The sequence below is a fragment of the Anolis carolinensis genome, chromosome 1 (genome assembly GCF_035594765.1).
Source record: "Anolis carolinensis isolate JA03-04 chromosome 1, rAnoCar3.1.pri, whole genome shotgun sequence".
NCBI classification, from domain to species: domain Eukaryota; kingdom Metazoa; phylum Chordata; class Lepidosauria; order Squamata; family Dactyloidae; genus Anolis; species Anolis carolinensis.
Window position 1 is genome coordinate 124,376,025 of NC_085841.1, and position 14,257 is coordinate 124,390,281.

Here is a 14,257-nt window from a genome sequence, read left to right on the forward strand (position 1 = left end):
CTTAATGGCAACTTGATCTCTCTTAAAGAAACATACAAGAAAACATTGAAAAAGCCTGATCTTTTGGCATCTGAATGAGGCACAGAACTGAACCACATTTTTTTTATACAAAAATCACACTTATTTCATTAATCAATGCACTGCTATGTGTAAATTATGGATGAACATATACCAGATATAGCACAAATCTAATTATAAGCACATACTGTATGGCAATAATTAGATTCACTGAAAGAGTGACTACTGAAAATGTAAGTTTTATAAAATTTTACTAAACTATAGTTTCCATATTTCCACTAACAGATACTCTCACTGCTTTAATGGCACTGAATTTAAACCCTATGTTTGCAGTGTTGAAAGATTCAGGAAAGGTGTGTAGCAGTGTTCTAATGTTATCAATTATCAGGAAAGGTGTCTAGCAGTGTTCTAATGTTATCAATTATTAGGATTATTATGCATTGATTAGAAGTTTTTAATATACAAAAACACACATCTACTAAGTGTTAATATATTTGTCTAGTCTGGAAAATACTAGTATGGATTTAAAAGTTAGAGAGCTACAAGTGTAGCTTCACTCAACTCTGAAGAAGTTTGAGAACTTTAAAGGAAATACATATGAAGGTATGTGTCCAAAAGACCTACCTGGAGGTCCAGGTTCTCCAGGTGGTCCAGGGAGGCCATCTTTTCCTGGAAGACCTGGTTTTCCATGTGTTTGGGAAGCTAGCATGGCAGCAGGCAACTTGAGCTGGGACATAAAGTGACCCATCCTCTCTATAGTCATAAGAAAGAAAGAAAGAAAGAAAGAAAGAAAGAAAGAAAGAAAGAAAGAAAGAAAGAAAGAAAGAAAGAAAGGTAAGTAAGTGTGAATTTACTGGATGCCTTTGTATACTCAAAGACAAGTAATGCCCTTGGTCCAAAATCTGGGCTTTTATACTGCATTAGTCATTTAGTGTTCAAATCGGTCCCCATACACATTACCTGGAGTTGTGCCTTGATATTAATCAAGTTCTGCTCCTTGCTCTATTCAGTGTATGCATTCAGACACATACGTAGTCTATTTTCCTTTCTTTTCTATGATGCAAGCAATTATTTTGTGCATGAAGTCAGTAAATGAACATGATGCGAGTAAGTAAGCAGGATGAACAATAATTGTAGTACTGGCAGTCTTTATTAAAGCCCCCCATCCCAAAATCTGCTATATTGCCCCATAACACAAAATACAAAGTCACCCCCACCCCCCCTAAATCATACCATATAGCTAGAGTGCTGTGACTCCAATTTAAATATCCTCCTCTGGAACCTTGAGATTAGCAGGATGGGTGTATGTACCTTCAGGTTGCCTCTCGACTTATGACCACCCTACAAGTTTTCTTAAGCAAGATCCACAAAGTGGTTTTGCCTCTGAGATATATCTTACAGCATCTGGTATTTGTTGGTGTCTCCCGTCCACATATAGGGAGAGACATCTTGATTTTTCAGCCAGAGAGCTCTAGTGCATCATCATCATCATCATCATCATCATCATCATCATCATCATCATCATCATCATCATCATCATATAAACCAGGACTCCACAGAATAGGGCCATGGCGGTTGAAGTATGCTATAATTTCTGAATCAGAAGTGCTATATTTGTGTGGTGTGAAAGGCCCCCTGGTCTAGTTGTTCCTCTGTATTGAGCACATGCCTCATATTGGTATTTTATGTTCCTTTTCATTTAAAATGAGCATAGTTCCTGTAGATAACAATAATTTCAGAGTAATCTACAGAACACTAATGAAGATAGTAGTTTCACTATTAGAAAGATGTTAGAGAACCTTTACCTTTGTTTGTTATTCAATGTATAGGCAATTTGAGTGATTTTTTTCACACATTATGAGGACATAAAATAAAAAATGAAAGCAATTGTTTACAATGGAAGTAGAAAGAGTTACATTCTGTTGTTTGTTCTCCTCACCTTCAAAAACTCGAAGAACCTCTTGTCTGATGTATTTTTTCATTTCTTCAAATAAAGCTGAATCTGCCTGTTGAAGATATAAAAGTATTTTTTAAAAGATAAAAAGGCAAGCACATGTGTTACAGGCAATTTTTTCAGTGCATCATTACAGAATTTTGTAACAACACAAATATTTATAAATATTATTCACTATACAGGGGGAAAAAATGAAATGACAGTAAAATCTGCTCAATTTACTTGTACTTAATGGAGGGAAAGTCTTCACCATGGTTCTTCAAGAGCCAATCAGCCTTACCGGTAAGCCTGGGACTCCCGGTGAACCTGGAGAGCCCTTGTGACCTGGTGATCCTGGGTGGCCTTTGTTCCCTTGAGGTCCCATCGGTCCTACGTCCCCTTTGTCTCCTGATGGGCCAGGTTTTCCTCTTTCTCCTTGAGGACCCTTGTCTCCTGGTATACCTTGATCTCCCTGTTCAAAATAAAGAGAACATTCTCTAACAACAACTTGTTTGACCCAGATCTGTTGCAAGCTCAGTAAACACAGCATTGACAACTACTATATTAAACTGCTGGATAATGTAGAAAGGAATGGTTCAGAGATTATTATGACAAGCTCTGATGCTTTAGCTGAACAGTAATCAAAAACAACAACTGCAGTTGTTAGTATAGTATCTTAAAGGATTTTAGACATTAAAGCACAGAAGGATATAGCCAATCTGTCAAATACAGGCTCCCTGAAGTGGTTAGGCCATTTTAGGTAAAAATTTCCAGCGGGCGCTTTACTTAAAAGCTGATATGCCAAGGCACTTAAGAATCACTTTTACAAGGGCCAGATTTGAACAAATGGAGTCTATGAAGAGACATGGTAGATTCAATAATATCCCACCCAAAGAAAGACTCTGTATCTGTGGCGCCCCCAAAGTTGAAAATCTGAACCACATATTACATAAGTGCTGTTTGTACAAAAAAAGAAAGAAAATAAAACAACATATATGGCCTTTTATTTGTAATAAAACAAGCTGGAATACAGCAGCCAAAACCACATTTTTACTAGCTGGATATAATCCTGTGGTAACAACAAAAATTGCCCTTTCTTTGTTCCAAGCATTTAAAAGGAGATCAGACTGGTATCACGGGGACATGGTCGTCTGATATATATACCTAAGATTAAGGTAATTCGGTTACACATTGGCCACCCCCTTTTTATCTATGTACTTGTATATTTATAATTTTACCTGGGCTGGATGTGTACTGTATGTTGTATCTTTTGATAAGACCAATTGGCTGATCAGTAAAAATCATTTTGTTTAACAACTGCAGTTGGTTCTCTATATCAATGGGTTCTGCACCCACAAATTTAACTAGCCACTGCTTATAAATACTTGAACAAACTCAGAAGTGGAGTGGGCAGATCAAAAGACAACCTGGCAAAATGGCACTACCTAAAAAATCCTCCACCTTGTGTGACTGTAGAGCAGAATGATCAACTCTGCATCTGTATGCATGTCTGCAGTGTCCTGCCTCATCTACAGAGGAAGAATTGTTTGAGGCTACAGACAATGCGATCATTGTTGCCCGTTTTTGGTCAAAAGATATTTAGCCACTTGTGCTCCTTCTATTTTTATCAGTTTCATACTAATTTATGCAATGCTTTTGATATGAAATAATAAATAAATACTTCGAGAGAGAAAAAATCAAAAAGCAAATTTGAATTTTTGCTGATGTGTAAGCTTGCCCTGTTGTAACTTCTCATCATTTCACAGATTATCAGGCTCTTTCTGCCACTCATTTCAGATGCACACCATTTTATATTAGGGATGCCATTTCACTATGCCATTGTATATACAACCAAACCTAAGCATCCATGGATTCTAGTATCCATGAGGGTGCTGGAACCAAATTTCTGTGAATACTGAATGTCACTGTATTTTAAATTTTACTTATAAATGAATGGAATGGAAATATGGAAGGAAGGAAGGGAGAAAGTGAGGAAGGAGAAAGGATAAGAATGTAGATGGTTTGAGAAGGTGGTGATTCATAAGATCTGAATTGTATTCTTTTTTTTAAAGATAGGATTGAAAACATTTCATTGAAAACATTTCATTTCTTGGGGAAAATGAAAAATCAAATAGCAAAGATTTCACTAAGAATGGCTTACATGCTCATTTGTTTAATGCAAGGAACTACATCCTAAACCTAGAAGACAATGCTTTCTGCTAGGTTTGAACTAAATATGTTTGAATATAAACTTGTACTTTTCATGGATGAGAAAAATGCCTCTGAAAGCCTTGCCTCACAATAGTATTATATTGTTTAGTGAAAGGAAATATGAAAAAAGAACTGGATTAAAGAGCTGGCTGCTTCCAGTTGCATCATTCATGATGCTATCAGCCAAAAGCCTCTGTGCAGCACTGTGATTGGGAAACATGGAAATGTTATATATACAACATTTTGTTTTCTGGTTCCTCTTATCATAATTCTTTTTCAAGGTGCAACAATTGAACACTTGCCTGAAAGTATCTCTGAAGTCAAAGCAGGGAGGAAAGAGAACCTGCTAAAATTACTGCTTCACAATGATTCAGTGAAATGTTTGCAGAGAGAAAGCTAGGGATTACAGGCAAAGACTGAAGCCCCTCGTGTCAATGAATTTGACCTTTAAATCTCTTTGATTTCCACTGGCTTAACATTTGCTATGAACCATAATTAAATTTTCAGTTATGATGAAACTCTGGACTTAATTGAATCCACGATGGAATCCTGACTAGAGTTTAAATAGCCATTATTAAGTAGGAAGAGAGAAAAGCTAAACATCAGCAATATGACCCTCGAAGTTTATCCATTAACTTCTCCAAATCATTAACAAATTGTTTATATTCAGTAAAACACTAAAAATTATTTACATTCAGCAGAGATATATGAGAATTATTTATACATAGCTAGTAATATTATAGCAAATTCTACAAATACTCTGCAAGACACATACTCTTGCTACTATGATACATTAGCAATAAAATCACACAGTCATAATACTATAGCACTGGAAGGGATGACAAGTGCAAACCAAAATCAATGCAGGATATCCATAGGGAAAGCATTTTTGGCAGGTAATCCTCCAAACCTTGTTTTTTTTTAAAGCCAATTAATGAAAATCTAATCACCTCTGCTGGAGTCTGTTTTACTACTGAATAGTTTCCTTCATGAAACAAAGTTTGGTTGGTTTCTGCTTGCTGGTAATTTGTTTGGATAATACCCTTTGGAGCATCAGAAAACAAGATTGTGTCATTTTCTGCTGGAGATAATACTTCAAATGAGATCTGACTAAAGCAGCATAAAAGTGGTACTATTGCTTCCTATGGTTTGAATATTATGGCCAGAATCATGTTACGGAGTTACAAAAGTCGAAGTACCATAGTCATAGTTTCATCCTGATTCACCCAATGCCCACTGACTGGGGAACAGCTTCTGCAATAGATGGGGATCTGTTTCTTATTAATTGGAAAACAGCTAACCCTTCCTGTGAGTGCGACAGGCAGAATCCAGGTCCGAGTTGCTTTTTGAGTGACAGAGGAACAGACCTGTGGCACCACAAGAAGAGCCCAGAAGGTGCAGGGTACATTAGGTGGTACACTCAGAGGGGTGACTCCAAAATGACTTGTCTATATTAAAAATCATGTGTAGTGTTTCAGCAGAAATTCAATGCTTTTATTTTAAAAATATCCCTGTATTTTAAAATATTTTTCATCAGCCTAGCTTACATACGTGTATCAATATAGCTACAAGACTAAAGTTCTGTTCTAATTTACTTTCTGAACCTTCTAATAATGTGTATGTGTTCCAAACTGTCCATATTACCCAGTTACAATGATGCTTTGAATCACATGGTTTTGTCAGCATACACTAAAAGTGCAAACTGTTGTTTTCATTGTTGGTTCTTGAAATACTGTAGTTCCTGATTTTGTCAAATTTTCTAGTATTTTAACTACAAAATTGTAGTATGGTCTGGTACAGGAGGAGGCCCATGGATCCATGGATTATTGCTTTAGGAGACACCAGCCCTAGTGATGCCAGTGGAACAGACCCCAACTGATGTGGCTGCTGCTTGATAAATGGAAATTGAGTGGCTTCCATGATCTCTATGTATTTCCTAAATTCGGGGCTTTGTAGGGATCATGAATGTGAAACAGTCACAAGTGTATAACTCTAAGTTACTCATTCGTAATTGCCCAACAGGATTCCTTCTCAATTCTAGGCTGCATCCTCTCGAATTGCACAGTTCTTCTTTGCCACTCCATTATATTGTCAACTTAGATTTAGCTTCTAGTCTAATAAGGCTTCAAGATTCTTTCCGATACTGTTGACAAGTGTCACCTCTGTGATAGCAGTGCTTCTAATGCTTCTTATCTAAAAGTAGAATTTTCATGTTTATCTCTGTTGAAAATAATTTGTTTTGGTCAGTTTTCAAATTTTTTAAGGTCAGCCTTAAGGCTGGTTTTGTTTTTGAAGGTATAAATATATCTTTCAAATTATGGTTACCTGAAAATTCAAATATACTTTCCCTGTTCCTTCATCCAAGTCCTTTATCTCTACCTCAAAGCCCTGATCACGGGTACTTGATTCCTGATGGATTATATCTTATTAGATTTGCATCTGTGTCTATTTTAATATAATTGTTTTAGTTCTGTTTTAATGATGTTGTTTTATTTGTTTACTGTTTCAGTTTTTGTTTGATGTCTCTGACAATTGACAGTTTTTGTATACTTGTTGGAAACTGCCCTGTCCTCTTGAGAAGATGGAATGGTATAAATAATAATAATAATAATAAAAACTACAACAAAAACGCTGGGTGGATAAAGGAGTTTGAAGGAAAATTCTCACAGAACAAAATGGAACTGATGGAAATAACAACTGAAATGATCAGCAAACGAGTGCAAAAAGTCAAGAACTGGACATCGCCTGGTAGTGATCAACTTCATGGATTTTGGCTCAAACATCTGATTAGTTTACATGGAAAAATGGCCCAACAATTCAATGAGATGCTGCAGAAAGGAAGTATCAGTGAATGGCTAACAACTGGAAGAACATACCTGATACAAAAGGATCCAACAAAAGGAGCAGCACCAGGAAACTACAGGCCAATAACGTGTCTGCCCACTATGTTTAAACTACTGACTGGCATCATAGCTGACAGAATTCAAGACTATCTTGAAGAAAAAAACATCTTGCCAGATGAACAGAAAGGCAACAAACGGAAAAGCAGGGGCACAAAAGACCAGTTATTGATTGACAAAATGATTCTGGAGAACTGTAAGAGCCGAAAAGCTAATCTTCACATGACGTGGATTGACTACAAAAAGGCCTTTGACTCACTCCCACACAGCTGGATCATCAAGTGCCTGGACGCCATCGGGATTAGTAAAAATGTTGGCACCTTCATTGAAAACATGATGGAGCCCTGGAAAACTGAACTGTTTGTTGGAAATGAAAGCTATGGACTTGTCAACATCAGAAGAGGAATTTTCCAGGGAGATTCATTGTCCCCTCTGCTTTTCATTATTGCCATGATCCCTCTGTCAACAATCTTACAAAAAACAAATCTCGGCTACCAAACATCTAAGAATTCTCACAAAATTTCACATTTGATGAACATGGATGACCTGAAGCTATATGGGAAAACAGAAACTGAAATTCAGTCTCTGACCAACACTGTCCGAATTTTTAGCACTGATATCAGCATGGAGTTTGGTTTGGACAAATGTTCGACAGTGGCATTGAAGAAGGGAAAAATCATTGAAAGTGAGGGCATAAATATGCCTAATGGCCAAACAATAAAGTGTCACCAGCCAGAGGCCTATAAATATCTGGGCATATTACAGCTGGACAACATCAAGCATGAACATGTGAAAACTGTGGTCAGCAAAGAATACACACAAAGGGTCAGAAAAATTCTCAAAAGCAAGCTCAATGGAGGCAACACCATCAAGGCCATAAACACCTGGGCCATACCTGTCATAAGATATACTGCTGGCATCATAAATTGGACACAGATGGAACTGGACAATTTGGACAGAAAAACAAGAAAACTCATGACCATCCATCATTCCCTGCACCCCCGCAGCGATGTTGACCGGCTCTATCTGCCTAGAAGATCAGGGGGCAGAGGACTCTTACAAGTCAAACAAGCAGTCAAAGAAGAAGAACATGCCCTGGCAGAATATGTAAAGCAAAGTGAAGAACCTGCTTTGATTGAAGTCAAAAATCAGAAACTCCTCAAAGCACAGCAGACAAAAAACCAGTACAAGAAAACCACACTACAAACTAGAGCTGACAACTGGCACAACAAAACATTGCATGGAAAGTTCCTTGACAAAATTGAAGGAAAAGCTGATAAGGAGAAGACCTGGCTCTGGCTCACAAATGGGACCCTGAAGAAGGAGACAGAAGGCCTGATCCTTGCAGCCCAAGAGCAAGCCATCAGGACAAATGCAATTAAGGCCAAGTTCGAAAAATCAGCTGATGACCCAAAATGCAGACTGTGCAAGGAAACCGATGAAACCATTGATCATATCCTCAGCTGCTGTAAGAAAATTGCACAGACAGACTACAAACAGAGGCACAACTATGTGGCCCAAATGATTCATTGGAACTTATGCCTCAAGTACCACCTGCCAGCAGCAAAGAACTGGTGGGATCACAAACCTGCAAAAGTATTGGAAAATGAGCACGCAAAGATACTGTGGGACTTCCGAATCCAGACTGACAAAGTTCTGGAACACAACACACCAGACATCACAGTTGTGGAAAAGAACAAGGTTTGGATCATTGATGTTGCCATCCCAGGTGACAGTCGCATTGTCGAAAAACAACAGGAAAAACTCAGCCGCTATCAGGACCTCAAGATTGAACTGCAAAGACTCTGGCAGAAACCAGTGCAGGTGGTCCCGGTGGTGATGGGCACACTGGGTGCCGTGCCGAAAGATCTCAGCCGGCATTTGGAAACAATAGGCATTGACAAAATTACGATCTGCCAACTGCAAAAAGCCACTCTGCTGGGATCTGCACGCATCATCCGAAAATACATCACACAGTCCTAGACACTTGGGAAGTGTTCGACTTGTGATTTTGTGAAACGAAACCCAGCATATCTATCTTGTTTGCTGTGTCATACAACGTCGTTGTGTCAATAATAATAATAATAATAATAATAATGTTTTCAACAGGTTTTTCTAGACAACTGTTATAATAATTGTATAATATAAGGAGACATTTAGGTAGAAGTATAACTTACTCTTTCTCCTTTAGGGCCTCTGTCACCTGCTTTACCCTGTAAACCCTTGGGGAGAAAGAAAAAAACTTTCTCAGTCAGTCAGTAGCCTTTATTTCGGTCAACAAACCATTGGCTAGGATCAAGTTACAGTACAATGATGGAATACAGCATTTGAGTAATTTATGACATTGCATTTGGCTTATGGTTACAATCTCTATTGGCTATTTGACTATCTTTATAATCTAAAACAAAAACTGATTGCCGATTAGTAAACCGTCCCCTAGATACTCTTTGTTATACTCTCAACACTTACAGATTTTTCATGAAGCACTTACGGCTTTTTGCCGCTGAAAAGAGAAATTTAGCCACCTGCTCCGTTATCCTTTTGTCAAAGTCAGACAGTAAATAACTGCAGTACCAATTTAGGTTTCTTCCTGGCCATTTAGTGAGTAGAGGTGATATTAACCTTAATCTATCATCTTTGTAAATTGTACAAATAAAAAGTACATGTATTACAGTTTCGACATTTCCCTCCCCGCAAGGGCATGCTCTCTTAAGAACACAAACATATTCCCAGATTTATTTCAGCTATCACTCTCCCACCATGTCCACAAGCAGAATTTTAATTTACACATTGTACAATGTGCTGCTACCTTCCTACCTGGGGACCAGGCAATCCATCCTTTCCATTTATGCCCTAGAAAAATAACAATGATCCTTTTATTACAAAAATCAAAACAAAAACAAAACACCTATGACATTACAGGAAGAGATATCTTTTGTTCCATTAAAATGATTTTTCCATTATAAATCAGGATTATAAAATCCCTGGGGATATGCCAGCTAAAAAGTCACATAGGGAGGTAATCAAAAATACATAATTTGCAAGGGGGTATGTGTATTCAAACACTGATCATAGTAACATCCATTAAAAGAGAAAATTAGATGTATCAGCCATTACAGGTTAAAAAACTTACTTGTATGCCTGATGGTCCTTCTGGTCCAGGAAAGCCAATATCTCCAATAGGACCTCTTTCACCCTAAAAGTAAGATGACAGTAGTATTTTTAGTGGGTAAGAGAAATCAGAAAGCAAATATTGCAAAAGAGTACTGAAATGAAGTGACACTTACTGGTTCTCCAGGCATTCCTGCTGGCCCCGGTGAACCATGCTTACCCTGCAGAAATCAAGAAAAAATGCCAAATGTTTATGATGGAACACATGCTTTGCATGCAGAAAGTCCCAGGTTCAATTCCTGTCATTTCCAGTTAGGGTTGGGAAGTATTGGCTCTTGGCTTCTTCTGAAATCTTGGAGGTATGCTTTAGATGAGGACTGAAGTTGACAACTGCATAGATAGACAAATGGTTTGACTCAGGTGTGTGTTTAACATGGTCATGGCTTGAATGTAGAAACTGCTGAGTCTATATCACAATTAATTGGGAAGCAATTGTTGTCATAGTTCAGGTTTTTTTTCGTGTCAGGAGTGACTTGAGAAACTGCAAGTCGCTTCTGGTGTGAGAGAATTGACCGTCTGCAAGGACGTTTCCCAGGGGATGCCTGGATGTTTTGATGTTTATACCATCCTTGTGGGAGGCTTCTCTCATGTCCCCACATGGAGCTGGAGCTGATAGAGGGGGCTCATCCGCACTCTCTCCGGGTTGGACTTGAACTGGCAACCTTCAGGTCAGCAACCCAACCTTCAAGCCACAAGGCTTGAACCCACTGCACCACCAAGGGCTTCGTCATAGTTCAGTGGTTCTCAGCCTTTGGGTCCCCAGATGTTTTGGGTTTCAACTCCCAGAAATCCTAACAGCTGGTAAACTGGCTGGGATTTCTGGAAGTTTTAGGCCAAAACACCTGGGGACCCACAGGTTGAGAAGCACTGTTGAAAGGAAGGCAGTAGGTAGTCAATAAGACTAATATCTACATCAGTGTTGAAATGATCAAGGAACAAGGTAGGAATGTTGTCAAAGAGAAATTACAATATGTGTAAGGTTTCTTTCATAAAATTCTTGACATGGAAGATAAGAAGCATTAAATATTTGCCATTCAGAAAGAACGCTCATTATTTAAGAACTTTGATGTATGCTATTGTGATTCATCTAAGTAGCAGCTTTATCATTGATTATCAATGGTTGAGATCATAGATTATTCTTATAAATAAACATTGTTTCAAACTATCAGTCTAGCTGCACGGATTACCAAAATGGGATTCATTTTTCAGTGCATGCATTTTTTTTAGTGAAGTTAGCAAATTTAACTTTTGTTCTTTGTGAGACATTAAAAGAAATGGATTAAGAAGGCTGCTAATATTTTGGAGCTAGCTTCTAAAAATATATTAGTCAGTGTCCTTAAATGGATTTCTGTTATGAGTGCTTCAAATTCTAATACTTTTCAAAAGCAGGTGTCTGCATATTTCCCCATTCACTGCATGAAAAAGATCACATTCAGAACATATGTTTAACAGAAAGCTAGTTGTGTTTAATGTAAGGGACAATGAGATGCTTTACCTCCTTCAACTCCTCTTTTGAGAAAGATGGCAGGTGAAAGAAGTAGTAGATATCATAAAGTTTGCCCCAAATTACTGTTTGTTAGAGATCAAGATTTTATACTGTTTCTCCAGGGTGGAATACTCCACTGGCACTGCTCTGCTGCATTTCCAACCAACACAGATGCAAGTTACTCTTCCCATTGTGCGTTGTTTCCAAGGGACACTCCTTCTCCCCAAATGAGCATTGAAAGATTAAGTCATATGACAAAGAGCCAGGCTGTAGCTCAGTGGTGTCAAACTTGTGGCCCACCAGGTATTTTGGACTTTGGCTCCCAGAATTCCATGCTATTGGACAAGCTGGTTAGGGCTTCTAAGAGTTGGAGTCTGAAACATCTGGAGAGCTACAGGTTTGACACCTCTGCTCAAGTTGGAGACAAACACCAATTGGAAGCTGCTGTGATTTTACTGCTTGTTATTTTAATGTAAATTTTATTTTTGTGTAATAATGTGTTTTTATATTATTGTGTATTGTATGTCTGTATCTTTGTTGTAAACCGCCCTGAGTCCCTTCTGGGAGATAGGGTAGTATATAAATAAAGTTTTATTATTATTATTATTTTATTATGACACAGCAAACAAGATAGATATGCTGGATTTCATATCACAAAATCACAAGTCGAACACTTCCCAAGCGTCTAGGACTGTGTGCTGTATTTTCGGATGATGCGCGCAGATCCCAGTAGGGTGGCCTTTTGCAGTTGGCAGATCGTAATTTTGTCAATGTCTATTGTTTCCAAATGCCGGCTGAGATCTTTTGGCACGGCACCATTATTATTGTTGTTGTTATTATTATTGTTGTTGTTGTTATTATTATTATTATTATTATTATTATTATTATTATTATTATTATTAATGTGGCTACTTCTCCTTCTTGAATTAACATGCAAGTGCATTGAAGTGTTGGGAGTACCTGCTGTTATTTTTCTGGCACAGGGAGATATCTGGTATCTAAGCAGTAAAACTGTTAAAAACGTTAATAAGTTCTGGTCAGACTGGTTAATTATTTTGTAAGAAGTGGTCAGGGAAAGATGTTGTACTTTTAGGTGGAAACACCTATGTAAGACCTATGAACAGGAGAGGGCTGGAGAAATGGGGATTGGAAGCCAGGATAGTTGAGGAAAACTTGATCTGCTAGAACGGGAGAAGGAGGTGGTTACATGGTGGGGGGGGGGGGGACTCTTGTGCAGGAAGGCCTGGGTGATGTTTTGAGGAATAAGTACTGAGTGGTGCAGAGCAGAAGGTATCATGTCTTGACTCAGAATATCAAGCTGAATATCTAGCTGAAGATCAATGATAGAGAATGTCTGCAACAGAGTTCTTGTCAATAAAAAACAAAGACACCAATGGTCTGGAGAGCAAAACAAAGTAAGGCAATATGTTGTCGAAGGTTTTCATGCCCAGAATCACTGGATTGCTGTGAATTTTACGGGCTGTATGGCCATGTTCCAAAAGCATTCTCTCCTGACGTTTTGCCCACATCTATGGCAGGCCTCCTCAGAGGTTGTGAGGTCTGTTGGAAACTAGGCAAGTGGGGTTTATCTGTGCAATGTCCAGGGTGAGAGAAAGAACTCTTGTCTACTTGAGGCAAATGTGAATGTTATAACTGGCCACTGGATTAGCATTGAATGGCCTTGCAGCTTCAAAGTCTATCAGTATTTTTAATACTGTATCAGTATTTTTAATACTGATAGCCAGATTTTGTTTATTCGTGTTTGAGCATTGTGTTTGGTGGTCCCTATATAGACTTGTCTACAGCTGCATGGTATTTGGAAGACTCCAGAGTGGACAAAGGAGAAGAACAGAGGTGGAAAAAGAAGATAGCATCTCTAAAAGTATCAGTTTACATCACAGAGGGTTAGAAAAGAAGGGAGAACATTGTGGGCCACTCTAACCTTATTATCTAACTTTATTACCACTGTCCTCCCTGGGGCATTCTCTCCTCTTTGGTGCTAAACATTGTTGCACTTCTAAGATTTAAGACATTGTTTCTCGCGGGTGAGCTATCTGCTTTAAACACCCAAATGTAGTGATTTTCTAGCTGTATCTGTAACTTTATTGTTTATAGCCTCGAGCCATCACAATGTAATATTTGGAACTTATACAGAATATATTAAATTTGTAGAAGATACAAGGGCATCTTATTGTCTCATTTATATTTATCACTCAAAAGCCATACCTTAAAAGATTTAACTTACTATAAGAAAAAATCATAATAAAACATTCTCTTTTAGCATAAAAATTACAGTACGCCTCCCATCCCATCCTAATAGATACAAAAAAGGTTTAAAAGACGAGAGATTATTCTCTATAGTCTGCTAAACTTTGGTGCCTGGCTCTTAATTTTCTAGAAGCCCTGGGTAATTTTGCAATCTGCATAGTAATGGAGATATCACTATTTCCTTGTAGCATGCCTATCTTTTTCCATTGGAAGTTCTATTGGAAAAATATCAGAGGGTGCAAGTTCAGAAATTTCTGCCTTGGGGAGTTA

General features: G+C 38.1%; 1 protein-coding gene across 3 annotated transcripts in view; it reads right to left on the reverse strand.

Moving 5' to 3' along the window:
• The window catches only part of col19a1 (collagen type XIX alpha 1 chain), a 280,321-nt gene that overhangs the window by 31,305 nt on the left and 234,759 nt on the right, over positions 1 to 14,257 (reverse strand). For all 3 annotated transcript variants that reach the window (XM_062982112.1, XM_008118858.3, XM_062982115.1), the window contains 7 exons: positions 10,350 to 10,394; positions 10,196 to 10,258; positions 9,880 to 9,915; positions 9,240 to 9,284; positions 2,253 to 2,423; positions 1,958 to 2,024; positions 643 to 771 (listed from right to left, as the gene is read on the reverse strand). In XM_062982112.1, the coding sequence (XP_062838182.1) occupies positions 643 to 771; positions 1,958 to 2,024; positions 2,253 to 2,423; positions 9,240 to 9,284; positions 9,880 to 9,915; positions 10,196 to 10,258; positions 10,350 to 10,394 (556 nt within the window). The remainder of the gene's footprint in view (positions 1 to 642; positions 772 to 1,957; positions 2,025 to 2,252; positions 2,424 to 9,239; positions 9,285 to 9,879; positions 9,916 to 10,195; positions 10,259 to 10,349; positions 10,395 to 14,257) is intronic.